The 24,598-nt window shown below is 45.8% G+C and overlaps 9 protein-coding genes across 11 annotated transcripts; 5 read left to right on the top strand and 4 right to left on the bottom strand.

Moving 5' to 3' along the window:
- The first annotated feature begins 122 nt into the window (after nt 1-122).
- LOC117569449 (protein virilizer) lies at nt 123-6,356 on the top strand. The gene is made up of 6 exons (XM_034250613.2): nt 123-331; nt 415-1,109; nt 1,167-2,788; nt 2,847-4,824; nt 4,887-5,960; nt 6,026-6,356. The coding sequence occupies exons 1-6, from the start codon at nt 266-268 to the stop codon at nt 6,204-6,206; spliced, it is 5,616 nt and encodes a 1,871-aa protein (XP_034106504.1). The 5' UTR covers nt 123-265; the 3' UTR covers nt 6,207-6,356.
- LOC117569453 (5-formyltetrahydrofolate cyclo-ligase) lies at nt 6,273-7,169 on the bottom strand. The gene is made up of 3 exons (XM_034250619.2): nt 6,939-7,169; nt 6,624-6,879; nt 6,273-6,570 (listed from the first exon to the last, which is right to left on the bottom strand). Exons 1-3 carry the CDS (start codon nt 7,053-7,055, stop codon nt 6,335-6,337), a joined length of 609 nt encoding a protein of 202 aa, XP_034106510.1. The 5' UTR covers nt 7,056-7,169; the 3' UTR covers nt 6,273-6,334.
- Nucleotides 7,170-7,288: 119 nt separating this feature from the next.
- Nucleotides 7,289-8,005, bottom strand: LOC117569459 (ATPase inhibitor mai-2, mitochondrial). Of its 2 annotated transcripts, none has more exons than XM_052005127.1 (3): nt 7,835-8,005; nt 7,588-7,726; nt 7,289-7,536 (listed from the first exon to the last, which is right to left on the bottom strand). In XM_052005127.1, exons 1-3 carry the CDS (start codon nt 7,882-7,884, stop codon nt 7,534-7,536), a joined length of 192 nt encoding a protein of 63 aa, XP_051861087.1. In that variant the 5' UTR covers nt 7,885-8,005; the 3' UTR covers nt 7,289-7,533. The 2 variants fall into 2 exon arrangements, with proteins under 2 accessions (XP_051861087.1, XP_034106516.1); XM_034250625.2 differs by having other exon boundaries at nt 7,289-7,521; nt 7,835-7,998.
- Nucleotides 8,006-8,040: 35 nt separating this feature from the next.
- LOC117569456 (uncharacterized) lies at nt 8,041-8,828 on the bottom strand. The gene is made up of 3 exons (XM_034250621.2): nt 8,683-8,828; nt 8,323-8,614; nt 8,041-8,265 (listed from the first exon to the last, which is right to left on the bottom strand). The coding sequence occupies exons 1-3, from the start codon at nt 8,733-8,735 to the stop codon at nt 8,197-8,199; spliced, it is 414 nt and encodes a 137-aa protein (XP_034106512.1). The 5' UTR covers nt 8,736-8,828; the 3' UTR covers nt 8,041-8,196.
- Nucleotides 8,780-10,152, top strand: LOC117569452 (uncharacterized). Of its 2 annotated transcripts, none has more exons than XM_034250617.2 (2): nt 8,780-8,926; nt 9,020-10,152. In XM_034250617.2, exon 2 carries the CDS (start codon nt 9,217-9,219, stop codon nt 10,009-10,011), a length of 795 nt encoding a protein of 264 aa, XP_034106508.1. In that variant the 5' UTR covers nt 8,780-8,926; nt 9,020-9,216; the 3' UTR covers nt 10,012-10,152. The 2 variants fall into 2 exon arrangements, with proteins under 2 accessions (XP_034106508.1, XP_034106509.1); XM_034250618.2 differs by having other exon boundaries at nt 8,792-8,926; nt 9,024-10,152.
- A 205-nt stretch (nt 10,153-10,357) lies between these two features.
- LOC117569450 (uncharacterized) lies at nt 10,358-15,834 on the top strand. The gene is made up of 2 exons (XM_034250614.2): nt 10,358-13,630; nt 13,690-15,834. The coding sequence occupies exons 1-2, from the start codon at nt 10,694-10,696 to the stop codon at nt 14,929-14,931; spliced, it is 4,179 nt and encodes a 1,392-aa protein (XP_034106505.1). The 5' UTR covers nt 10,358-10,693; the 3' UTR covers nt 14,932-15,834.
- Nucleotides 15,835-16,634: 800 nt separating this feature from the next.
- LOC117570134 (esterase B1) lies at nt 16,635-18,972 on the top strand. The gene is made up of 4 exons (XM_034251599.2): nt 16,635-16,970; nt 17,036-17,161; nt 17,218-17,444; nt 17,500-18,972. The coding sequence occupies exons 1-4, from the start codon at nt 16,902-16,904 to the stop codon at nt 18,776-18,778; spliced, it is 1,701 nt and encodes a 566-aa protein (XP_034107490.1). The 5' UTR covers nt 16,635-16,901; the 3' UTR covers nt 18,779-18,972.
- A 313-nt stretch (nt 18,973-19,285) lies between these two features.
- Nucleotides 19,286-20,228, top strand: LOC117569443 (charged multivesicular body protein 6-A). Its single transcript, XM_034250606.2, has 3 exons — nt 19,286-19,416; nt 19,484-19,593; nt 19,653-20,228. The coding sequence occupies exons 1-3, from the start codon at nt 19,342-19,344 to the stop codon at nt 20,119-20,121; spliced, it is 654 nt and encodes a 217-aa protein (XP_034106497.1). The 5' UTR covers nt 19,286-19,341; the 3' UTR covers nt 20,122-20,228.
- A 7-nt stretch (nt 20,229-20,235) lies between these two features.
- Nucleotides 20,236-24,447, bottom strand: LOC117566689 (cilia- and flagella-associated protein 57). The gene is made up of 4 exons (XM_034246236.2): nt 24,054-24,447; nt 23,072-23,997; nt 22,431-22,600; nt 20,236-22,371 (listed from the first exon to the last, which is right to left on the bottom strand). The coding sequence occupies exons 1-4, from the start codon at nt 24,317-24,319 to the stop codon at nt 20,236-20,238; spliced, it is 3,498 nt and encodes a 1,165-aa protein (XP_034102127.1). The 5' UTR covers nt 24,320-24,447.
- Nucleotides 24,448-24,598: the final 151 nt, after the last annotated feature.

Genomic DNA, 24,598 nt, shown 5'->3' with positions numbered 1-24,598 from the left:
ATTACTAAATTAGTTCCTGTTAGATATGCACTTGTTTTTTTTGCCTTAAGCAGTGTACTACTTTTAGTAATGGCAACGCCGCTAGTCTGTTTGCTGGCTAGTCTGTTTGCCTACTTGTTAACATAATGCAACAACGGTCACACTAAGCAAATTCTTACAAAAATTGCCGACGGACGCTTGTTTATTTGTTAAAGTAAATTTACTTAATATAAGAAAAGTACATTCGTTCTTACAACTCTGCTGTAAAATATTGTGTTAAGCCAAAATGGCCGACGCCGACGATGGAGCTGAGCTATTGTTCTTTGACACGTTCTCGCACGAAGAAGTTACTGTAAGTGCACAATTCGCATTTTCACAGAGTTAAATACACATGTAAAATTAATTATTGTATTTCCATTTGTTTGACATTAAAAGGACATCAATCTGGACTTGGTGCAGTTCCCCAAACCGGTGTTTATAACACAAGTGCGCATTATTCCCCTTGGCGCCCGAGTGCAAGCGGATTTTCCAGGTGGCGTCCGTCTGGGCGCCACGAATCCCTCGAAATTCGACCTGGAATTCTTTGTAAATGATTTAGGCATGCCGGGCGCATCGGCGTTCGAGATTTTGGGCTTACTGCGCTACAATCAGAACGACTGCATACATCTGGACTGTTCGCAAGAGAAGATTCCCACCGATGGTCTTGTCCTGCGTGGCTGGTACAGTGCAATAACCCTCGCTGTCTACGGCATTCTGACGAATTCGGTAACGGAGCCTATTGCAAGCCCAACACTTCCATGCGAACCGGCCATCGTAGGTCCCGAGATGTGCAATCTAAGCGGCGAAGCTGCGCATAATGCTCTGCTGCCCGACGACGGATTGAAAGATGGCTGGTCTGAGCCTAATGAGATGCTTGTGACGACGGCGCACAAGGCCAGCGTTAGTGTGAGCGACTACGAGCACGATGACATCGAGTACGGCATGTCACGTGATCACTACCATCAGCATGCGGACGAGGAGCAGCGAGAATTGCGTCGCCTTCGACGTTCTACGCATTCCACGGATCATTCACCGCCGCCACTTCGCACGCACACACATTCGGAAAGCAACGATAGGGAATACCTGCGATGGTAATATAGAAAACATTGCTAATATAAGCATTCATTAATCTTTCTCATTTATGGTAGCTCTCGAGACAAGGCTCCGCGAGATTGGTCGCGTTCGCCAGAGTACTCGAGCCACCGTTCACGGCGCAAGCGATCGGAACGCTCACGCTCTGATGCCGACGAGCACAAGTGGCCACGCACGCCACCCGTATCCATTGATTCGCCCACCAGACCTCGTTCACCGGATACCATGGATTATGATGACGACGACACTCGTTCGCATTATAAGCTGCAGAGTTCGCATGCCTACCGACGATCCTCAGAGTCGCTGCCACGTGAACGCGAGGAGGAGGAACGTGAACGCGAACGGGAACGTTCCGATACACCACAAGAACAATTTGAGCCCATATTGAGTGATGACGAGATTATAGGCGATGACGAGGAAGACGAGGACGATGGCGTCGATGCAGCTGCTGCAGCGGAATATGAAAGAGAGCTTGAGGCAGCAGCAGCTGCAGCGCCGCCAGCTATAGACGCCTTCGAGCCATGGCAGCGTCCTTTGTTGAACTACAAAGGCGATTTACAGGCGCACTTCAGCAAGGAGCTGGATACACTGCGACTGCTCTTCAAAAAACTATCACTGCAGATTCGTTGGGACAATGTGAGCGCATTCAATGAGGAGCACGGTGGCGTGACTGTCGATGAACGTGAGCAGTTTGTCTACCTTGGCGAGCAGTTAAACAATCAGCTGGGCTACTTGACGCAACACTACAAGCGACGTAACTTCGTGTTGCAACAGTTCTTCAAAAACGATGAATCCCATCTGCGACAGGCTGCCAATGTGCTGCAGATAGCACTAAGCTTCCAAGCGGCCTGCATGCAACCTCAGCCCGCTTTTAAGATACGACACATTAAACTAGGAGCTCGCATGGCCGAGTTGCTATGCAACTATGAGCCACTGTTCAAAGATCTTCTGGAGCAGCACAACTTTGATCCATTCACAGCTATCTTTAGTCTGTATCATGAACCCTACATGGCTCTATCGATAAAACTGCAGCTGCTGAAAGCTGTTTACTCCATGCTGGATACTCAGGCGGGCATTAAACACTTTCTGGCCGAAAAAACCAAAGGCTATCAGCAGATAGTCGAATCAATAAAGACAGCTAAGTTGACCCGCACCAAATACGCTCTGCAGGCCATCATCAAGAAACTGCATCTCTACGAGGCATTGGAAAGTGTGAGAAAGAGTTGCACTCAGCTCTTTGTGCGTAAGATGGAACGACAGCCGCAGGAAGTGTATCAGCAAATAGAGTTTGCCTTTGAGATGCTCATGGATGCTTTGTTGGCCAATCAGTTAAGTTTTCAGCAACCGCGTCGCTTTCTGCCCGTCTCCAAGAAGTTTGAACTGGTCACCGATCCCAGTGCACAGCGCAGCTTTGCCAATGCGCTGCAAGCGTACTTCTCACAGCTTTCACTGGCGGAATCGCTGCTGCTAATCTTAAGCAATTCAAAGGAATTGCCAGCCACAACATTCCTGTGCACATTGGATCTAATGCATGCCATGCTCAAGTCGCATGTGGGCATCGATTACTTTGTGGATGATGCTTTTGAAGTGACGCAACTCATAGTCGCTATACTGCTCGGACTGGACGAGGTGCCCAGAGATCCCAGCCATAACACAAGCATGGAACAGGCACAGGAAGGTGAGTAGAGACTGAATTAATTACCGATCAAATTTTAATTTGATTTCCTTCTAAGCAGTTAAGAAAGAAGAGACGGATAAGCCGATGGATACCTCAGATGGCTCGGTAAAGGACGGTGAAGAAAAGTCTGATGTCTCAACTGTAGCCATCGATGTGGCTGTGCAAACCGAATCAAATCCCGTATTTGCGGGCAATGTCTTCCAGCAAATTGGACGTATTCTGCGTCCCGTTTTGCCACGTTTGGCTCGCCTGGGTATTGAATTGGCCTACAAAGTGGAGACGCGTTACCATCTGGATGCCATTGTGTACACGGCAGCAGCACCAGAATATGACACCATCAAACTGGCCACGCATATGCATGCTCTCTATTCACAAACCTGCGATCCCGCTGGACGTCAGCATACCATTGAGGTGCTGGGATTGAACAATAATCTCAAGATATTCATGGACCTCATCAAGAAGGAGCAGCGTCTGCAATCGCAGCGTCAATTGAGCTCTCCGGGCACCAAGTACAAGAGTCCCGTGCTTAGCTATGCCGTCGATATGGTCGACGCATGTGTCCGTTATTGTGAACAGCTTGATTATCTCATTGAGCATGGCGCTGTCATCCTGGAGCTGGCCAAGAATCATGAAACCTTTGAGCCCTCAGTGTCGGCTGTGTTGCAGGAGATGTATGTGTACATGAAACCTTTGGAAGCCATCAATGTGTTCATCTACGATGACATAATGCCGCTAGTGGAAGTGATTGGACGCTCTCTCGATTATTTGACCACATTTCCAGGTGATTTAATCATGGCTCTGCGCATTCTACGTTATCTGGTTACCACCAAGGCAACGCCGCCGCCCGGCATTAAGCAATCTAAGCGCCTGGGCACCGAGGAGCTGAAGCACCGCTTTGTTGCACTTCAACTATATGCAGCGGATGGTGTGCAGCTGATGATTCAGATCATGGAGCGTCTCTGCACCTATTTCGAGCAACCAGGCATGCATTCACCTGCCCTGATGACCATACAGGGCGTGCACTGCTGTCAGATCATGTTACCCACGCTGCAGATACTTCGCGAACTGCTTTCCTATGCCATACTGTGTCGCGATGGCACCTACAAGGACTTGACGGCTATCGATCATCTCGTAAAAGTTTATTTCCTGCTCTACTATTATCCCACACGCTGTCAAGCTGGCGCGGAGGTCGAACAGTGCAAGCTGGAGGTGGTGCAAACACTTCTGGCTTATACACAGCCTCACGAGCAGGACGAGGAGTCGTTGCACAAATCGCTGTGGACACAAATGGTGCGCGAGGTGCTCAAGAACATTGATGGTCCCGCTAATTTTATACCCGGTCTAAAGTTGTTGGCAGAACTCTTGCCGTTGCCATTACCCATGGCACAACCGTTGTGTGATCAACTGAAGGCACAGCACAAGCAACGCCTGATCACAGAACGCAAACTGTGGTCCGCTCATCTGCATCCACAGAGCGGACAGATTGCCAAACTGGTCGAGGCGTTGGCCCCATCGAGTTTTCCGCAACTTTCCGAGTTGTTGCAGCGCGTTTGCATGCAACTCTCAGATCTGGCACCCAACATGACGCTGCTCATTGCCAAGACGATTATGGAACTCTTGGTTACTGAGTATCAGACTGCCAACTGCATGCCCACCACAAATCTAGAGCGACTGCTGCGTTTCTCTACGCGTTTATGCGCTTTTGCGCCACTGAAGAGCTCCATGTTGTCCATACTATCGGGCAAATTCTGGGAACTCTTTCAATCGTTATTGTCGCTGAATGAGTTCAACGAAACCGTGTCCAATTGTCAGGAGGCAGTGCATCGCATACTGGATAGTTTTCTCGATTCGGGTATCTCATTAATCTCGCACAAGTCGACGGCACAGCCAGCGCTCAATTTGTCAGCCGCTTTGCCGCCCAAAGAGTTGATACCACGCATCATCGATGCGGTGTTTAGCAATCTAGCCAGCGTGGAGGTAACACACGGCATATCCATTCTGGCAGTGCGCAATCTCGTCATACTCACAGAGCATGAGTAAGTTGCAACTTCCCATTTGCTTGTTAATGGTCTACTAATGCTTCTTTTTTGCATTTCAGCTTCACATTTTATCACCTGGCGCAATTGTTGAAACAGAAGATTAGTGAGTTTCAGGCCTGGATGGAGCGTGTTATACTGCACAACGAGACGGTCGAGTTCAATGCAAACATTGAATCATTGATACTACTTCTGCGCTCGTTGACACAAATTGAGCCACCCACAACCATGTCATCAATGCCACATCGCACGCTTAAACTAGGCGCAACAGAACTTGCGCAGCTGCTCGAGTTCCAAGATGTAGAGCTGGACAAACCGCCGGTCTTGCAGCGCATACTCAAAGTGCTGGAGAAGCACAAGGCGGTGGCCAATGAAGCTGCCGTTTGTGACTTAAAACAACTCATTATGCTCTACGCTTCCAAGCAGGAGCAGGAAACGCCAGCAGCTGCTGCACCAGCCGTAGAGGCACCTGTCGAAGGCGAGGCCAATGCAGGCAGCATCAATGCTGCTGTCACTGGGCCACTCAATGTGGAGCCATATCTGCCACAAGCGGAGGGCATTGTCACTCAGTACGAGGCACGTCCCATTTTCACACGCTTCTGCGCAACAGCTGAAAACGCACAGCTTACTGCACGATACTGGTTGGAGCCGCTGCCCATTGAGGTCATTGAGGATATGAATGAGCCGCTTTATGAGCGCATTGCCTGCGACTTGACCGATTTGGCCAATGCTTGCCTGAATCCCGATCTGAATCTCACGGGCGACTGCAAGCGCGTGTTGCATCTGTCGGGTTCACCGCAATCCAATCGCGAAATGACACCCACAGCGCCCTGTTTCCGCACACGACGAGTTGAAGTGGAGCCCGCTACAGGGAGACCAGAGAAGAAAATGTTTGTGTCTGCAGTGCGTGGACGCGGATTTGCACGGCCGCCGCCATCGCGGGGCGACTTGTTCCGGTCCAGGCCGCCAAATACATCGCGACCGCCGTCGCTGCATGTGGACGATTTCCTGGCACTGGAGACATGCGGTGCACAGCCCACTGGGCCAACGGGCTACAACAAAATACCTTCAATGCTGCGAGGTTCTCGTGTGGGACGCAATCGCGGCTCACGCATCTCAGCGGCAGCTGCATACAGGTAAGAACATGAAATTTGATATAGCAAAGAATTGTTAATCAGTGAAGTCAATATTGAATTTGCAGGCAAAAGAAGCTGATGCGCATCGGTTCGCCTTCCAGCTGGTCAGAGTCGACTGGCACACCATATCGATCTAGCAATGCCGAGTCGCACTTCAGCAGCAGCGAGTCCCACTACTCATCGCCACATTACAGCGGTCGATCGCGTGGTCGTGGACTGCGTTCCAGGCCGCCCTACTTGCGTTAGGATCACCAGCAAGAGCATCTTCTCCCTGGCAGCCGCATCTCCTAAGCACGCGCATTTAGAAATGTGTATTGTTTATATATATACTATATTCGATTTATATAAAATTTTGTACGTAATGTGATTAAAACTTAAGAATTCTCTGTAACAACAAATTGCAAACGCACATCATGATCATCCATGGGCAGCTCCTCACTCCCAACTATCTGTTCGTTGAGTGCCAACGCCATAATGATGGTCTTCTTGTGTGGATACTTGTCGGCATGTTGCGCCAAGTATTTGTCATAGTAGCCCATACCGTGACCCAGACGATCGCCGTTGCGTGTAAATGCCACGCCGGGGACAATGAAGAGATCAATGCCATGGCCTGAAATACTAAGCTTAGTAAAGCGCTGACTACAGCTATCTAATCTAGCTTACCATTTGTCATGGCATCCTCGCGTGCCTCCTTAAAGTCTGGCTGCTTAATGTTCCACTTGGTCAGTGGCAAGTTCTCGTATTCGCTCATGTCACGCAGTCGCACCATTTTCATTTTGCTGCCCTGATAGCTAGGCACAAAGACCAGCTTCTCCAGGCGAAACATCTCGCAGATGATGGCAGTGGTGTCCAGCTCATCGCTGGTGCTCAAATAAATGCTGACACGTTGCGCCTGACGGAATGCCTCATTCTGCAGCACCTGTCAAGCCAAAAGATCAGCTGCTTAGCTGGATTTAAAGGCATTATTTCTAGGCTTACCTTTGCGGTCACTGCTTGGGATTGTTGCTGGCGTGCTTCAGGTGTTATGCAACTAAGCAGCTGCTTCATGCGCTTCCTCAGCGCAACTTTCAGGCTGTTTTGTATGGAGGCCGCCATCTGAATGCACACTCTTGTCTTAACCGGTGATAACTGTTTTCAATTTGCTTTCCAATTCAGCCTCTAGGCAGATTTTGTTTAATCAGCACCGCTCTCTTTGCGCTTATCAGTCTCGACAACAAACATTCGCTATCAATTATCAACGACAGCTGACTCTCACCGCAAATTCGTAAACAACAAATGACAGAACTTAAAAGTCAATGTTAATCTCTCCCCCATGAATTAGGTTTCAATAGTTTTCAGTTCTTTTACTTTTATTTTTTATAATTTGTAATCAATTTCGTTAGTAACCACATGAAGTCGTCAGCTGTTTGCTGTTGACATTCACAAGGCAAGTCTTTTTTTGTTTGTTTACCCATAAAAAACACATCTACAGAAACTAAATTGCTGTTGGTTAATCTTATTTCTTGTTGGCATCTGGTTTGGTGTCTGTCTTGGTCTTGAGGTTTTTCAGCTGTTCCTTTTGCTGCGATTATAATCACTTATTAAATGGATGTCTTTTATAAATCAGTATTTATTTAAGTTGGATTACCTGCTTGTAGAAGAACTCTTCCTCGCGTGCTGCTTCCATTTTGCCGAAAGAGCCGCCAGCTTCGCGAATGGATCCACCACCGCCACCGCCTTTGCCTGCTCCACTTCCCAGTTCACCGACATGCGACATTCTTAGTTGTCTGCAAATTAAATATAATTAGGGCACCGTTTTATTTATATGCAATCTTATGCAATGTTGCAGTCGAAAAGACGTCAAAGTTTCTGGCACTTTTCACTATGGAACTTACTCGATTTGCTTTGGATTTAGACGTTGACTAATGCGACGCAATGTAAACATGTTGATTTATATACCGGTAATTAATATACTATATATTTTTTAACTATATATAGCGAGTGATTTGTGCGCTGTATTTCGAGCTAATGTGAAATTAGCATCTTCTTCCTTCAATGAGCATGCGAGGGGATGCCAACTTGTTACAGAATCGAAAAACGATTTTAACGGTCTAGATGCAATTTATTTCATTTTGATAACAACTTGGTGTTTTTTGCGTGTGTTCACAACGTGTATACCTTAGGCGTATATGTATGTGCAAAAAGAAAAACGAATTTCGTAAAACAAATTATGCATTTCAATGTCATTTGTTGCAAGTCAAGCGTCATCGCCAGTGTTATCATGGATTTTTGCACGATTCATCATAATTTTTAAGCACTCAGTATTCTAATTTAGTAATAATTAATTAACCCAAGAAAAGCATAGAATACAAACCATAATTACCTCATTTAAAAAGAAGGCTTCTTCGTGAACATCCTTGTATTTGTTGAGGCATGTAGTATTGTAGAGGGCATCATGATCCAGAGTCTTCTGGTATTCCTCCCATTTGCGCATGTAGTCGGCATTCTTTGAGCTTTCAATATGCTTGCGTATATTGCACATAAGTCCCTGATTAATTGAGCTAAAATATTCTTCTTCTTTTATGCCGCCTTGCAATTTTCCCAAACCTCCTCCCAAAAATAGGACATTAGGTAAGCTACTCTTTGACTCCGAGTAGCATCTATTGGAGCATAGTCTTCAAATGCAAAGGAAGTGGAGTAAAGAGAGAGACGGAATACCGTTATGAAAATTTAAATAACTTACGCGTAATTTGGATAAAAAGCTTGTGTACGCTGAAAAAAACGAGCTAGAAACATTTTACTTATTTTCAGTATTTATTTGATTGTTTGATGCGATATCGAAAACTTTCTGGCTGTGAACGAAGTGTGAAAACACATTGAAATTTATTTGAAAGTTAGGCAAAGGTAGAACAAGTTTCAAATTTTATAAAATGAAAGCAGCAACAAAAAACATCACAGAACTCCGCGAAAAGTACATCCCGGTATCGGTAAGTAACTATTTAAGACAACATTTATTGTCGCATAAATTAACATAATTATTTGCTTTCATTGAAATTGGCAAATGCGTCCGTTCGAAAAAGACAGTCAATTCTTGGTAACAAAAGGACGACGCAAAACGAAAACGAAACTGGCGGCACCCAAATCGAAATCAGCGGCTGCGCTCATCAAACGCAAGAACCGCAATGCCAAAAGGAGACAACACAACGATTCTATCGATAGTCTGTGCAAGGAGCCCTGCCAATTTGTTCCAGTGCGTCGCAAACCTCTAGGGGAATACATGAATCTCGGTGTATCGATGCCGATATCGATGCAAATGCAAGGGTCAATGTCGATGCCATCGTCACCGTCTCCTTCTATACAGGGCATGCGAATGAGCTATGCGGCCGCTGTTCAGACTGGTGCAGGTGTAAAGGTTATGATATCCCCTCGTCTCAATAAAGCAAACGCTTCCAGCAAATCAGTTGCTCAACAGCCGAATAAAGGGAGCAAAACAAACAACAAGATAACCGTTGACACAAAGTTTCGGATATTTGATGAGCAGCCCACTAAGCCACATATTGTCCGCGTTGATACCAAATTGTATCGATCCGATGGTGACCAAAGGTTAAGAATGAAGAACTACTCCTCCAAAACGAAAAAGCCAAACAATAAATCGCCCTTGAAAGCAACGTCAAGTACTGCAAATACTGCTCGCAACGATGTTGATATCAAGGCGCTTAAATTGCAACTCAAACGACTGTCATGCAGTAATGCTGCAGGTCCTGCAACCGTTGTATTTAAGGGCAATTCATTATGTGATAAGCAGGCGCAGAGGAGCATTGCAAATAAGAGCAATATTAATGAGTTACCAGCATTCGCCGATTCTGTCAGCTATTTCAGCTTTCACCAGCAGCGATTGCAAAGGATTATCGATAAGCAAAACGTTTGTGCAATATGCTTGCAATCGCAGGAGGCAATGAGGGTACCACAATTTGAAGACAAGCATTTTAAAAATCTGGAGGAAGCTGCACTTTTGGCACAAAATCGCACAATGCTACGCTTGTGGATGAACTCTGATCTACTGATAAGCTAGTATATCTATTTCACATACATAAATTTTTAAAAGTTAAATTAGCTATATTGTGTGTTCTAAGTTATATATTCCTGTCGAAAACAAAATTCACATTGAAATGATGCGGCCAAAATAAAATTGGCTCGCTAACGCAATGATCAATTTAATAGTCTTTATTCATATGAACCTGCTAGAAAGTTTACATATATTCTTATTAGATACTTCCATTTTCAATTAGATTGATTTTAAAATGCAACGGACTTATCAAAATAGGACTGCCAACGTATTTTTCCTTTTAGTATATTTTCCGAAATAAATACCAATTACAGCTGGAGGTATTTATACACATATCGATATGTGTATTTTGTGTATGTATATTGCCCTGGTCACACTAGTTGTGTTTAGGTTGATTATTTTCCTTTTTTTTGGTTGAGTCGCGTGAAAAACGTAATTGAATTGCAATGCTCATTTAGTTAATCAAACAGCAAGTGGCCAAAGTGCAAGCCAATAATGTTAACCGTTTGACGGCAATACACCAACTGCATGGCAGCGTTTGTCTAGCCAAAACAGCAGCAACGCAGCCGAGCAAAGTGAAGGGCGAGCGTGAGAGCGAGAGAGACTGAGGCAGCAAACGAGCAGTGCGAGCGAGTGAGCGAGCGAGCGGAGTGGAGCGCGTTTTGTGTGTGTTTTGTGTGTGTATATAATGGACAAGTTAAAAAACAACAACAAAGAACATGCAGTTATTGCATCAATTGAGTGCCCCTATACAAACGCTGCTGATGTCGATGTGGACGTGGAGAGCAACAAGAGCACGCCCACTCCATATTATACACCCCTGGACTATCTGCAGACCTCCTTTGAGTTTCCCTCGCCCACCACAACAACTAATGAGGCAGCGCTGCCACGAGGAGGAGGCGGTGGTGGTGTCGGAGGAGGAGGGGTAGTCGATGAGGATGCCCAACAATATACACCGAAACAATTTACAATTGCCAATCCAAAGCAACAACAACAGCAGCAGCATCAACACCAATCCCCTTTGCCGCAATCACCGACGACGCTGAATCGTAAATTCAAACGCTTCTCATTGTACGATCGACGGTCCTGCTCGCCACAACAGGACACGGGACGTACCTTCTTTGCCAACAAGGAAAACACAATACCAAAAAAGAGTGGCGCCGATCACGAGAACGATCATGATCGCGAACGCGATCGCGACAGTTTGTATTTATCGAAAAGCGAACATAACTCACCCACAATCCTTTATAGAGACGAGAGCTCGACAACGACAACAACAACCTCAACAACAACACCGAATCTCCTTAACAATGATTCCAACAGCCGCCTTAGCTATTCGCCCAAACTTCTGGCCTCCATCAACAATCTGAATCTGAATCATTCACTCGCCGGATCGCCGCTTAACATTATCAATTCGGCTGGCTATAAGAATGGCAATTTTTTTCGTTTTCCCGAAATCGATCGTGTGGTGCAGGATGTAGTGACTGTAGCGGCGCCAGCAGCTGCCAACGTAGCCACTATTGAAGAGCCTGACAATCAACAACAGCAAGCAAACGATGCCGCTGCAGTCGTGCAACAGGAGGCGGGGCGAAAGAATCGAAAGAATAAAAACAATCTCACCATACGCATCACCGATGTGCAGCTGGCAGCCAACAAGGGTGGCCACTCCATGCAGCAGCCATCGCCATCTCCATCATCGCTGGCCAAACCCAAAACTCCCACCATTAAGAGCACCAAGGAGAAGGCACGATCTCTGGACTCGGCGGCCAACGAGACAGAATTGTCGATTGTGGTGCACCACATAAATGAATCTCATGACATCTCCACGCCCTGCAGCAGCAGCAGCAGCGGTCATGTCAGTCAGGGCAATATGCTCATTCAACCAACCGCATCCAGTCTCTTTTCCACCTCTCTGTCCAGGCTGGACACACAACAATCGTTGCACAGTCGCCGCACCAGCGTGCGTCGTCGGTCGCCGGGCGTGAATAACAGCGATTATTTGATGTATCATCGCAAGGATGAATTGAAATCGGCGTCCAGCGTTGATAGCGGCGGCAGCAGCAGTAGTAAATTTTCCCTGGGCGCCAATTTGGCTCCACGCAGCGCCCACAAATTGAATCCTTTGTTGCACTCGTCGAGCACCAATCTGAAGACGCTGCCCGAGTGTCTGACGCTGGTGGAGTTTACCCCCAGCACCAGTGTGGAGTCGCCATTTAAGCAAAAGTCCATGGACCTGCCGGGCAGCCAGGGAATGCAGGCCAAGAGCATGGCAAGCTCGATGAATCTGCTGCAACGTCGCGGCTCGAATCATAGTCTCACCTTGAATCTGCACAGTTCGTGTGGCAATCTGATGAACAGCGGGCTGAGTGTGTCCAACTACAGTTTGGGATCGGTGAGCAACTCGAAATCCAGTTGCAATCTGGAGCAGCAGCAACAACAGTTGCTACAGCAGCAGCCACACAATCAATTAACTGTCGCTGCGGGCAGCGCGCAGTGCACGCGTCAAGGATTATTTCGACGTCGCGGCTCCAATCACAGCATCACGCTAAAGAGTCACACCACGAATTCGTGTGGTGAACTCAACTCCATGTCCAACAATCAGACGCCCAAGCGTGGCCTGCTCGAGCGACGCGGCAGCAATCAGAGTCTTACTCTCAACATGAGCGGCCAAATCATGGTAGGCGGCCAGGAGCAGTTGCAGCTGCAGCAACTGCAGTTGGAGCAGCCGAAGCTAACGGTGTGTAGTTGTGGCGCAGCAGCTGGCGCCCAGGCGCCGCATCAACGCAAGTTCTTTAGCACCGAGAATCTGAACAGCAATCGTGGCAGCAGCAGTTCACAGTATTTGGACTTCAGCAGCAAGCAACCGTTGTGCTTTGGTTCGGCATCCGATTTGCAGCCAAGCGAACCCTTGAAACTGAAGTCACCAGCTGGCCATGCGGATACGGGTGTTGTCTTGTGCAGTTGCAGTTGTGCCACAGGCGTGGTGGGCGGTGCTGGCGTCGCTGGTGGCATACGCAACATTATGACTCGTCCGCTGTCGCCGCAGACAACCAGCGAGGAGTTTAAGAGCTATTTGGCCAGCATACAGATGCTGCAGAGTGCCTCGAATCCACTCAATCAATTCGATCTGATCAAACTGAATCATGTCTTCGATCACAGCTACAAGGCGAACCTGGAACAGCCGCCAGTGCTGGTGTTGGGACGTGGTGAAGGCGGCACGCCCACAAATCAATTGCCACCCACCTCGGAGGACAGCGAATTGCTGGCCATGTATCAGGCGGTGGTGAAAAGCATTGTCACCTCCCTGCCTCAGCTGGAAGGGGACGAACAGAAGCGCATCTTTCGTGATCTGCACAAGGAGTTTTGGGATCTGCCGCCCAATCATCAAGAGAAGCCGATGGTATTTGGTTCGCAGACAAAGAATCGCTATAAAACGATATTGCCCAACGAGCATTCGCGTGTGCTTCTCGAGAGCGAGGCCACCGAGCTGTTGAATCTCAAGCAGCAGCATCAACAGAGCGGCCTTATGCCGCCGCAATCGCTTCAAGGAAGTGGCGAGGAGCTGAGCAAGGCGGCGCTATTGGCCAACGAGGATTTGCCCTACATAAATGCCAATTACATTAAGGTGAGCTTACATCGAATATAACTATTAAATTTGGATTTAAGTAACACATCTCTTTGCAGGGCCCAGACTATGTGTCCAAGTGCTATGTGGCCTCGCAAGGTCCCTTGCCCAACACAATCTTCGAGTTCTGGCTGATGGTCTATCAGAATACACAGCGTTATATTCGTCGCTGCTTGGACGGCGGCAGTAGTCCGCATATGGACAAATCGCACATCTTGCAGCAGTACTATCAAAAGATCGTAATGCTCACCAATTTCACGGAGAGCAATCGCAACAAGTGCGCCGTTTACTTTCCCATCGAGGTGAATGAACTATTCGCCGTGGCCGCTAAGGGCGAGGTGTTTGAGATCAGCCCGTTGGCACGTGATTACTTTGACCCGCATTTGTTGCCCGCATCAGCAACAACGACAGAGAGTGCTGTGGCGTTGGGTGAACTGCAGGCGGATCGTGAGCAAAGCACACGCTGGCACATTTCCGTGGACTCGACAAAGGTGACTCTGAACGAGACGTTGCGTCGCACACTGCCACCGGATGGCAGTTTCTTTTTGGTCAAGAATGTGGGCATTGTGCGACGCAATGGTTACTCAGTGCGTAAATTGGTGCTGCTGTACTGCATCAATGTGCCGGAGAGTGCTGGACGATTGGAGTATTATTTGCAAAAGATTTGCTGCTATCACTATTGGTATCCCGATTGGCCGGATCATCATTCGCCGCGCGATATCAATACGCTGCTGGATACCTGTTTGCATGTGCTCAATTTGGGCAAATGCGAATCGGAGTTCGACAACTACGATGAGATGCGTAGCACGTGTAATGCACATTTGATGGCCCAGCGTTTGGACATTTACAAGCAGGATATTTTCAATGCTGTGCAACCGTTGCCCATCATTCATTGCTCTGCGGGCATTGGACGCACCGGCTGCTTTACGGCCATCATGAATGCTGTGCGTCAGCTGCGACAATCGCTGGCATATTCGTTGACGGGAATGCTGAGCAAAACGCTGACCATGGCGGACATGACGGAGGCACGAGAGGCTACACAGAATGCCGCCGATGCGGATACGGAGAGCAGTTTTAGCTGCAACACAATATTGCACATACGACACATTGTAGAGCAGGCGGAGGGTGTCAGTTTCGATAAGCTGCCAAAGATGCCAGACATCTTTGTGGACATTTTGGGCATTGTATGCAATCTGCGACTGCAACGCGGTGGCATGGTTCAAAATTCCGAGCAGTACGAGCTGATACATCGAGCCGTTTGTCTCTATTTGAAGCGCACTTTGGCGCTACGACGTTTTTAGATTATAGTGAAAAAAGAAAAACAAAAAAACGGAAACGATGATGACGAGGATGAAGAAGAACAAAACACCAATTTACTATTTGTAAAAGAATTTTGTGACCCTTATTTTAAAAGCAACCAAGCAAACCAAGAACAACAACAACAACTCGATGATAATTATGATGGAGAAATCGCAAGCAACCATAACAAAAATTAAAAAAAAAAAAAATACAAAAAAAATGAACAATGCAAAACCATGGCTAAAAGAGTCTCGAACATAAATACTTATATATATATATACATAAATAATATAGATATGGCATACTTTGTAGACGAAGACGAAATTGTTCTCAATGTTTGCTATATACTTATTACCTATTACTACAGTTTAAATATGATGATTATTATTATTATTATTATGATTATGATTATTATTACTATTATAAATGTTTATTAAGTGTTTGAATGTATGTATGTTCAATGTGTGTGCATGTATGTATGTACATAAGTGTAAATGTTTCCAATTTTTTGGTGTGAACAACAAAACCTATGCTTAAACAAGAAACTACAACTAAAGTTAATTAACATTATTATTACCTTATCTAATGTGCTGGCCCTTTGGCGACGCACAACAAACAACAAAACCACAACAACAAAATCAAACAAACAACAACGACAACAACGGTGAGTTTGCATCTGTTTGAAACTGATCGAAGCTCAAACCTTTTTTAAGTTGTTTCGGGGCTTGCCTCGTTTCTAACTGACTAAAACACCAATTCTTTCGGATTTCAAAACTGCCAGCTCGACCGTTGTTGTTGATGATGCCGAACCTCGATAGTTACAGCAAAAAACGTTAGCTCTTTCATGACAAAAACAAGCAAAAAAAAAACCACAAACAAATTATATTGAAAACATAAATATTGAATTCGAAACTTGTATTAATGTTTATGCAATGGAACTAGTCAAATAAAACTTAGAAACATTTTAAATGTAACTATAAATGTGTAATCAAATGTGTTTCATTTTGGGTCACGCCAAGAAGATAATGGGTGCTTTATAAACTGAAAGGAACAACTAAAAAATCTTAAGTACCGATCATATATCTTGATCGAAAGGAGTACTGTCACTCACTCACCCCTTGCTTTACCTACATTTATCTGTTAAATTTTTCAGCTACAGCTACTATTAGTTATCATACCCTATAACAATACATAAACACAAATTCTACAAATATCCTTGAACTAATCTAATGCTCAGGCTACAGCGAAAGTGCTGAGTTGTCGTGAGCTCAGCAAATCGATACAGACGTCTAAAGATTGCACTACAAATAATAAAATCAGATAGGAAATGAAAAACTTTAATGCCGAAGATTTAATGCTCTACCCTGCCAGATATTTACTCCCTCTGTATGAATTTTATTTTCAATAATTTCTTTCATTACTATAAATAAATGTTGATAAATTACCTCACATTCCACGAATGCGAAGTTATTCTTAATTAGATTAAAAAGTTGAATATGTATTAGTTTTTATTAGAAAAAAATTTAATTTAAGTTAAATGATAACTCTTAACTAAAAATATAAATAACAAAAAAAAAAACATTGTCAAGTCCTGATCTATCTTAGCAAAAATAAAATGAAATATACAGTCACTGATAGAAACGCAGCAGTTTATCATGCAATGATCATTCAAAAATATTTCTCAATAAATTAAATTATTAAGGCACAACGTTGTACATGTTGTTTCACAAATTGAGAATACTCTGCTTGCAGGGTAATCAGCTACACGATAAGTTTGTTTACACCACAAAATTAAGATGTGCATGAAAAACACCCAGCGCCTATTGATGGGTTAACGAAACAGCTGTTTTTGCGTTTACATTTTAGAGGCAGACGACGCAAGTCTAAAGTTCATGTTAAAAAGTTGGTTTGTCTTCAGCATTCATTAATTGGACATTGTTACTGCTTAGACGCACACTCAGTCACAACAATAATGTGGCTAAACTTTGGTCAACTTCGTGGACGCTCTCATAAGTTCATCAGACTGTACAGCAACATGAAGGTAATCGGTTCATTAGCAGAACTCAATTGTGATTATTTTACGCTGATAAAACAAACTGTTTGCAGGTGAAAGTGCCAGTGAAGCAAGGTGTTGTTGTGGGCGAGCAGTACCAGTTGCCCAATGGACGCCAATACGAACGATTCTTGGGTGTTCCCTATGCCCAGCCACCACTTGGAGAGCTGCGCTACCGGGTGAGATTTATAGAATTTCGAGAGCATTTAAAATGTTAATCTTTGACTTCTCCCAGAGCCCTGTGCCGCTAGAGCGTTTCACGGAGCCCGAGCTGGATTGCAGCAAGGAACGCGATGTGTCACATCAACGTGATCCCTTCACTCAAGAAGTGATTGGCTCCGAAAATTGTTTGTTCCTCAATGTCTACGCACCCAAAAGCAGATCCCAGTCTAAAACGCCGCTGCCTGTGATGGTGTGGATTCATGGTGGTGGCTTCTGGTTTGGCAGCGGCAACAGCGACTAGTGAGTGCAAGAATTTATTCAAATACCAGCGCTATTGCCAACTCTTACCTTTCAGCACTTTCCCGGCTCAGCTGATGCAGGAGGAGATCATTGTGGTGACGCTGAATTATCGTCTGGGCGCTTTGGGTTTTCTCAGTCTGCCTGGAGCTGGCATCCATGGCAATGCTGGTCTGAAGGATCAGCGTCTAGCGCTGCAATGGATCCAGCAGAACATTGCCAACTTCAATGGCGATCCACAGAATGTGACGCTCTTCGGCGAAAGTGCTGGCGCGGCTTCAGTGCATCTCCACACGTATGCGGCCCATGCCAATCAGCTGTTCCACAAGGCCATCATGCAAAGCGGAACCGGCAATATGGAGTGGGTCTTCCAAAAGCAGAGCGAATACAAAGCACGCAGATTAGCCGAATTGCTGCAGGGCAAGAACATCGAAGGGGATCAACAACTATTGAAGTTTCTGCAGTCGGAGCAAGTGACTCCCAATGGCATTTTATCTAGGACATTGAATGTGTTGACACCCGACGAGCGGCGTCGGGAATTACCGTTGGCCTTCAAGCCCGTGGTGGAAGACGAAAGCAGTCCGGATAGCTTCATTACCAGCAACATTCTGGATTTGATGCATCAAAAAGAGCGACTGCAGGGCATGCCCACAATGATGGGCTACAACTCAGCTGAGGGCATTGCAATGCTGGTAAATGCTAGGCGTAAAATGGAACTCTATGATGAGGATCTGGCACGCGTTGTGCCACGCAATCTTGTCGAGAAACCCGAAGCTCCTGAAGCGCTTGAAGCCGCCAACGATATGCGTCAATTCTACTTTAATGGACAGGCTTTGACTAAGGAACGTCTCAACAATCTGGTCGATGTCTTCACTGACTATCACTTCAACATTGATCTGCAGCACGCGGCAGAGATTCATGCCAGTTGCCAGAGCACTGCTCCATTGTATTTCTATCGCTTCGATTACGTGGGTCAGCGCAATATGTACAAAGTGATGTTCCAGGCACAGAAGCTGAACGGCGCTTCACATGCGGATGAGCTGTTCTATCTCTTCCAAATGGCCAATGATGAGACACCGACGAGTCAAGACGATGCCCAATTCTCTGAGCAGTTATGTCGCTTATGGGCGAATTTCGCACGTCATGGGAAACCTCTGGACAGCTGGACACCCGTCTCCAAGCCGAATACTAACGAACCATTTCAGTTGGATTGTCTGCTTATTGATCGGGAGTGCAAGATGCAGCGCAATCCGGATGCTGACCGCATGGAATTCTGGCGCAGCATGTACAAGAAATACAAATCGGATTGCTATGAAGCATTGCGAGCAAAGCTCTAATTATAATGGTCCAAAACTTGCCAAGACTTTATCAACCAGTTACATCGAAGGCCTTACTTAAAATATCTTGCAATGAAAAATCAAATTTATTTATGTATATATAAATAGGTTTATTTGCAATACTCTTAAACTAAAAAAATGTTTGTAGGTACTTTAAATAAAAAATTTATTAAATTATAAATTAATTTTAAAAATGTTAAAGAAATTGAAGTAATAAATTTACTTTTATATAAGCAATAAAAGAGCAATGAATAAAAATCGATTGTTTACTTAAGTATGTAATTACATATTAATACATACTAGAGGTAACAAAAAACAATAATTTTAAATTTTTTTTTATCATCAAGGAAATCTTTATTTCCGTTAAAAATAACACTTTTCGGTAACAGCATTTTTCCTTCACTCTGTTAACAGCTTATAATAGACTGTTAACTTAACAGCAGCCAAATGAACCGGTTGAACCACATCCCACCCTGTTCATTGTAGAAATGACTCATTTTCTGCGAATGCTTAGCATATTTTGAAAGTCAAGTTGCGGTCACACTGGACGTAAGTAACTCCAAATGGGTGCGTTGTTTGGAAAATCGAGTAAAAAAACTGCTCCTAGCCGAATTACGGAGCAGGACAAAGCCGTGCTGGTAGGTGGAACTATACTCAAAACGTAGCGGAAAAATGTTAACAAGCTAATACCCTCATAAACTATAGCAACTGAAGCAACAGCGGGACCGACTGAAGCAGTATCAAAAACGCATTGAGCTGCAGCTAGAGAATGACAGACAACTGGCCAAGAAGTGTCTACAGCAGGGCCGCAAAGAGTGAGTAGCTTACATAATAAGATGCGTGATCTTAGCTTACTTAATAATTCCATTTTTAGTCGGGCCAAGCTGTTGCTCCGCAAGAAGAAGTACCAGGAAAGTTTGCTGACAAATGCTGATAAGCAGCTGGAGAACCTGGAGAAGTTGGCCGCCGATCTCGAGTTTGCCCAGGTGGAGATGAAGGTGCTGGATGGCCTGAAACAGGGCAATGCAGCACTGAAAAAGGTGCACGACATGCTCGACATCAACGAGGTGGAAAAGATCATGGACGAGACACGCGAAGGAATCGAAAAGCAGCAAGAAATCGATGCTATATTGACGGATGTGTTGACCACAGAGGACGAGGAAGACGTGCTCGCCGAGCTGGATGCCCTCGAGGCCGAGGAGCAAGCTGTGAACTTGCCCACCGTACCAAGCGAAGAGTTGCCAGCGGCAGCTGAGGAGGAAGCCGATGAAGAAGAAAAGGAGCAAACCAAAGCAACGAAAACAGCGTCAAGCAAGGCAAAGAAGGTGCTTGTCGAGGCCTAAAACTAACTAATCTTAATGCTTTATGTATGTATGTGTATCCTGTGTATATAAGTCCGATATTTTTTATAAGAGCATTTGCTAAACAGAGCTTTTGAAATCTCTCACAAGCTACAACTAGAACTTATTTCCCTTCGATGTCTTCCGCAAGTCCTCCTTTACTCGAGCACGCAGGCCCTTGTTCTCCTCGCGCATCTTCTCCACCTCATCAAGCAGCACAACGTTCTCGCGGAAGAGCTTGTCGTACTTCTTCTGTACACTTTTGTCCTCTGCCACCAGTTTGTATCTGGCCAAAACATTCTCAATCTGTTTGCGCTGTCGCAGAAACTCATCACGCACCTCGGCATCGAGGGTGACGAAACGCTTCAGCTCATCATCGCTGGCATGCTTATGGAACAGCTGCTTCACCGCCTTCTTCAGACCCTCCGAGGTGTTGACCTCCCCAGCCACATAATAAATATCCGTGCAGATGGCTGTGAGACATTCCCTGGCCGCCTTGGCGCGATGTCGCTCGGTGCGTAGCTCGGATACATTGCTTAGGTACTTGTCACGCATTTCCTTGAGCTGTAGCTCCAGCTGAATGTTATTCTGATTGAGACCCTCCAGTTCATGCTCCATTTCGATGATGTGCTTGCGTTTATCGTTGATCTGGAACTCCCGTGGCTCTATCTGCGCCTTGAGCTCGGCAATCTTGTGATTGAGCACCTGCTTGTACTTGTCCAGCTCTTGGTTCTTGTGCAGCAGCTCTTGGATACGCTTCTCTTTCGCTCCAATAGCATAATCACGATCGGAGATGTCCTTCTGCAGATCCTCGACGTTGCGCAGCTGCTTGGCCATCTTCTGCTGCGACTTGATGTGCTCCTCCTTCAGAGTTTCGACCTCCTCCAGGAGATTCTCAATCTCACGACTCTGCGATTCGTATTTCTTTTGCAGCACACCCGCCTTGCCGCGCCACATCTGCGTCTCGTTTCGTTCGGTGGTCAGTTTATTTTCGTATTCGGTTTGCGTGGCAATCATGTTACGATCGTTCTCCATTTCCACCTCCTGGCAGTACTTGATGAATTCATCCTTCTTGTCCTGCATCTCCTTCATCAGTTCACGTATGAGATCCTTGCGTTCATCTAGCTGCTTCTTGTAATCGTTCTCCAGCGCCTCAATGGTGTCCTGCAGCGTTCCCGTCGAGTTCTTCAGCTTCTCCTCGTAACTCTCGCGCAGCTCCAGCATGTTCTCGCGCAGATTCGTGAACTTCTGGTACTCGATGAGCATGCGCTCCGAATATTGATTGGCTAGTACATCCATCTGTCCACGGTGCTCCTGCTTGATATCGGTAATCTGGAATGTGATCAGATTCATTTCTTCTGTATGCCGCGACACAATCTCGTTGTTCAGCTCCTTGAGCTCCTCAAGAGCACTGCAATAGCTGCGATGCACCTCCTGTAACTGTTGGCCATCGAAGATCTCGTTCTGACTCAGCTGATACTGGAACTCCTCCGCCTGCTGCTTGAGTCGCAGCTCCAGATTCGTAATCTGTTCGATCTTATCGCTGAGCTGTGTGCGTGGTATCAACACCTCTTGGCTTTTCATCAGATCCTGATCCATAGGCGCCAGCTTCTCCTCAATATTCTCCATGGACCACACTGCCACAGTGCCACGCTTGGAGATTGCCACCAGCATGGAGCCATCATAGGTGAAACGCAGTTTATTCACTGGTCCATCAAAGAAGCGGAAATTGGTAAACGTTCCTCCGCCAGCTTCCAAAAAGGGCAACTGCATGTTGAACAAGCCCCCCTCATGATCCGCTATGAACATAATGAGATCGGAGCGTGCCAAGCATAGATCCGAGACGGAACCCTTGTTGCGCGACGGCAGCGCAATCTCGCGCTGTAGTGTCGAGTGCTGGAATTCGCGTATGGTGCCGTGATTGGTGCCAGCAAAGATGGTCAGCGGTTCATTGAAGCTGCAGCATATCGTCACGTATTCGGTGCCCTTTTGGACAATTTCCTGAAGTCGTGCACCCGTCTCAATGTCCCACTGATAGATGGCACCCTCGGCGCCACCCGAGATTAAATACTTGTCCGTCTTTGTCCAGGCCACGGAGAGCACGGTACCATTGTGTCCCTTTAGGTGGATGATAACCTCTAAATTGTACACTGATGTAACTGCAATATTGTTGTCATAGGCCGCGGCCATGAGATGCCCCAAATTCGAGTAGCGCACATCGTTGCAGTGCGGGAAGTTGTACGTCTTGACAATCTGTCGGAAAGAGAGGGATGAATTAAGTTGGACTATAATTGTTGAGCGCTGAATCTCACGTTTAACTCATCCATGAAAATCTGTGTGATGCGCAGCTGATCGGAGAAACCAATAGCTGCCATTAAACCTGTTGAATTGAGCTCTACAATGTTCACATCCACTTGGAACTTACGGACCAGCTCCACTTTGGCTGTTTCATAGTTCCAAATGCGTATCGTCTGATCTCGTGCTGAAAATAAGACCGAGGAAAGTTACAGACGAAAATGGGCTACGAGATACTCGCTAAAAATTTTGAAGATATGGGAAGAAAATTAATACAATTAACATATTTCTTGAATAACTCCCGAATATAACCCACAAAATTATTTTCTAATAAGATTCTTATTTATAATACGGTTCTTAGAAAACATGCAGAATACAATCATAGATTATATTCGCTTACTTTTTTTTAAAGAAGGCTTGACAAACCAACTTGAAATATATATAAAACAATATATACAATACAAATATACCTTGACTTTGACCTTAAGACCTTTAAGAGATCTATGCGATCAACCAGACGGACAGACAGCTAAATCGGAACCGTTAATTAAGAATACTGTACGTATTTTATAGTGTGTTGTTTTCTGTTTTCTTCATTCTACATAATATATAGCGGATACATATCTCTAGGCAACGCCAAGAAAGAAAGCTTACATACAGGCCGTCATGATGATGGGTTTCCAGGCGCACACAGATAAGTCCACAACTTCGCCTATGTGAATCATGACACCAAGTGGCTCAAATTTCAATTGTTTCGTCTTCAGGGTCTCCGGCACAATGAGAATGCCAACATAGATCTGAGCATGGGAACAGGTGACAATAACCGTCTCCTGCTTGTGGTCGATGGCCAGATTGGTGATCTGATAGAGCGGCTCTGCATACAATGTGATGGGCACAGTAAGAACCGTCTTGCGTTCGAATTTGAACTTCGAAACACGCTCGAAGACAAACACCTTGTTGAAGATTATGTAGGCAAAACCGCGAGCAAACGCCGTCATGCAGAGTACTCGCAAATCGGGCAGGGATAACTGTTGGGTGTGGACGAAACGCTGATCAAGTGCCTCGCGTTCCTTATCGAACATCTCCTGGTCCATCAGTAGGTCAACTGTTTCGGCCACGGAGGCCTTCTGGCTAAGCTTCTGCTCACCATTCTCCACCAGGATCAATTGATCGTGATCGGTGCCCACCATGAGCAGATCCATAGACAGAAAAGCCATCGATGTGACACGATATGTGACCTTTAAATTGTTGCTAATGGTGAATCCTCGTTCTGACTTGCTCATCAGCAGCAATGTGCGATCCCCAGCCACAGCAAGAAAGCTACAATCGCTGGGATTGCCAGCGATGCACTCGGCACCGCCATGGGAACCCGGCACTGTGGCACGACCCTCAATCACGGTGCTCGTCTTGTCCAGCACCAGCATAAAGATCATCTCATTAGGAGGCTTGGTAACCAAGGCGACAGCACGGGAATCGTTAGTAAAGATGATTTGTTGGATCTCCGCATTGCGATGATTGCCGGGCAGCTCTAGATGACGACGCTTCTTCAACGTGGACAGCTCATAAATAGATATATACCGGCCACTGTGGAAATAACGACATAATAACTGGTAAGCCAAGAGCATCCATCGTCATCTTACTTTTTGGAGTGTCGCTCCAATACAGCCATAAGCTTGCGATGCGAACTAAGCGCTATAATCTCAGGTCTGGTGTCCTCCGGGAAGCGCAGGAAACGCTGCTTGTTGGTCACAAAGTCGTGGAAGGCCAACACACCCTCCACGGGATACATGACCTCCTTGTTCAGATTGAATTGTATGTTACCAACAACGTCCGTGCGCAGGCCATAGATGAGACGGGGTCGGATTACCACCGAGTTAACCAGCGAAGGTCTCTTTTGGTCCTCCATCGCGTATAGAAAATATATATAGATTTGTATTTAATTGATGTGTGCTTGTGGTGCAATTTGTAAATGGAAGAAAGATGCCGCGTCCTAAGCTCTCGTAGCACATTCAACTAATTTCGATCAAACAACGAAGGAATTGTTTGGGAGCCCTGACAGCAAATTCCATGGCATCCGTACCCAGGGAGCACAGAGTAGTTTTTTTTGTTGTCCTTTTTATTTTTATTTTGAGCGCGCGAAAAGCTTGCGGTCGTGTAATCAAACAGTGCCAAAAGGCCATGAATA

Source organism: Drosophila albomicans, chromosome 3, assembly GCF_009650485.2.
Source record: "Drosophila albomicans strain 15112-1751.03 chromosome 3, ASM965048v2, whole genome shotgun sequence".
Classification (NCBI taxonomy): Eukaryota; Metazoa; Arthropoda; class Insecta; order Diptera; family Drosophilidae; genus Drosophila; species Drosophila albomicans.
This window is presented reverse-complemented; position numbering and strand designations above follow the sequence as displayed.

Coding starts and splice junctions, on each gene's coding strand:
- LOC117569449 (XM_034250613.2), top strand. CDS start 266: ATGGCCGACGCCGACGATGGAGCTGAGCTATTGTTCTTTGACACGTTC. Junction 1,110..1,166: donor GATAGGGAATACCTGCGATG/GTAATATAGAAA, acceptor CATTTATGGTAG/CTCTCGAGACAAGGCTCCGC. Junction 4,825..4,886: donor GTCATACTCACAGAGCATGA/GTAAGTTGCAAC, acceptor TTTGCATTTCAG/CTTCACATTTTATCACCTGG.
- LOC117569453 (XM_034250619.2), bottom strand. CDS start 7,055: ATGGCGGCCTCCATACAAAACAGCCTGAAAGTTGCGCTGAGGAAGCGC. Junction 6,880..6,938: donor CCCAAGCAGTGACCGCAAAG/GTAAGCCTAGAA, acceptor TTGGCTTGACAG/GTGCTGCAGAATGAGGCATT. Junction 6,571..6,623: donor CGAGGATGCCATGACAAATG/GTAAGCTAGATT, acceptor TTAGTATTTCAG/GCCATGGCATTGATCTCTTC.
- LOC117569459 (XM_034250625.2), bottom strand. CDS start 7,884: ATGTTTACATTGCGTCGCATTAGTCAACGTCTAAATCCAAAGCAAATC. Junction 7,727..7,834: donor CTAAATCCAAAGCAAATCGA/GTAAGTTCCATA, acceptor TTTAATTTGCAG/ACAACTAAGAATGTCGCATG. Junction 7,522..7,587: donor AAGAGTTCTTCTACAAGCAG/GTAATCCAACTT, acceptor TTATAATCGCAG/CAAAAGGAACAGCTGAAAAA.
- LOC117569456 (XM_034250621.2), bottom strand. CDS start 8,735: ATGTTTCTAGCTCGTTTTTTTCAGCGTACACAAGCTTTTTATCCAAAT. Junction 8,615..8,682: donor GCTTTTTATCCAAATTACGC/GTAAGTTATTTA, acceptor TTGCATTTGAAG/ACTATGCTCCAATAGATGCT. Junction 8,266..8,322: donor AAGCCTTCTTTTTAAATGAG/GTAATTATGGTT, acceptor TTACTAAATTAG/AATACTGAGTGCTTAAAAAT.
- LOC117569452 (XM_034250617.2), top strand. CDS start 9,217: ATGAATCTCGGTGTATCGATGCCGATATCGATGCAAATGCAAGGGTCA.
- LOC117569450 (XM_034250614.2), top strand. CDS start 10,694: ATGGACAAGTTAAAAAACAACAACAAAGAACATGCAGTTATTGCATCA. Junction 13,631..13,689: donor TAAATGCCAATTACATTAAG/GTGAGCTTACAT, acceptor ATCTCTTTGCAG/GGCCCAGACTATGTGTCCAA.
- LOC117570134 (XM_034251599.2), top strand. CDS start 16,902: ATGTGGCTAAACTTTGGTCAACTTCGTGGACGCTCTCATAAGTTCATC. Junction 16,971..17,035: donor GACTGTACAGCAACATGAAG/GTAATCGGTTCA, acceptor AACTGTTTGCAG/GTGAAAGTGCCAGTGAAGCA. Junction 17,445..17,499: donor GGCAGCGGCAACAGCGACTA/GTGAGTGCAAGA, acceptor CTTACCTTTCAG/CACTTTCCCGGCTCAGCTGA.
- LOC117569443 (XM_034250606.2), top strand. CDS start 19,342: ATGGGTGCGTTGTTTGGAAAATCGAGTAAAAAAACTGCTCCTAGCCGA. Junction 19,417..19,483: donor AGCAGGACAAAGCCGTGCTG/GTAGGTGGAACT, acceptor CATAAACTATAG/CAACTGAAGCAACAGCGGGA. Junction 19,594..19,652: donor CTACAGCAGGGCCGCAAAGA/GTGAGTAGCTTA, acceptor TTCCATTTTTAG/TCGGGCCAAGCTGTTGCTCC.
- LOC117566689 (XM_034246236.2), bottom strand. CDS start 24,319: ATGGAGGACCAAAAGAGACCTTCGCTGGTTAACTCGGTGGTAATCCGA. Junction 22,601..23,071: donor ACCCATCATCATGACGGCCT/GTATGTAAGCTT, acceptor TCTTATTTTCAG/CACGAGATCAGACGATACGC. Junction 22,372..22,430: donor TTTTCATGGATGAGTTAAAC/GTGAGATTCAGC, acceptor TCTTTCCGACAG/ATTGTCAAGACGTACAACTT.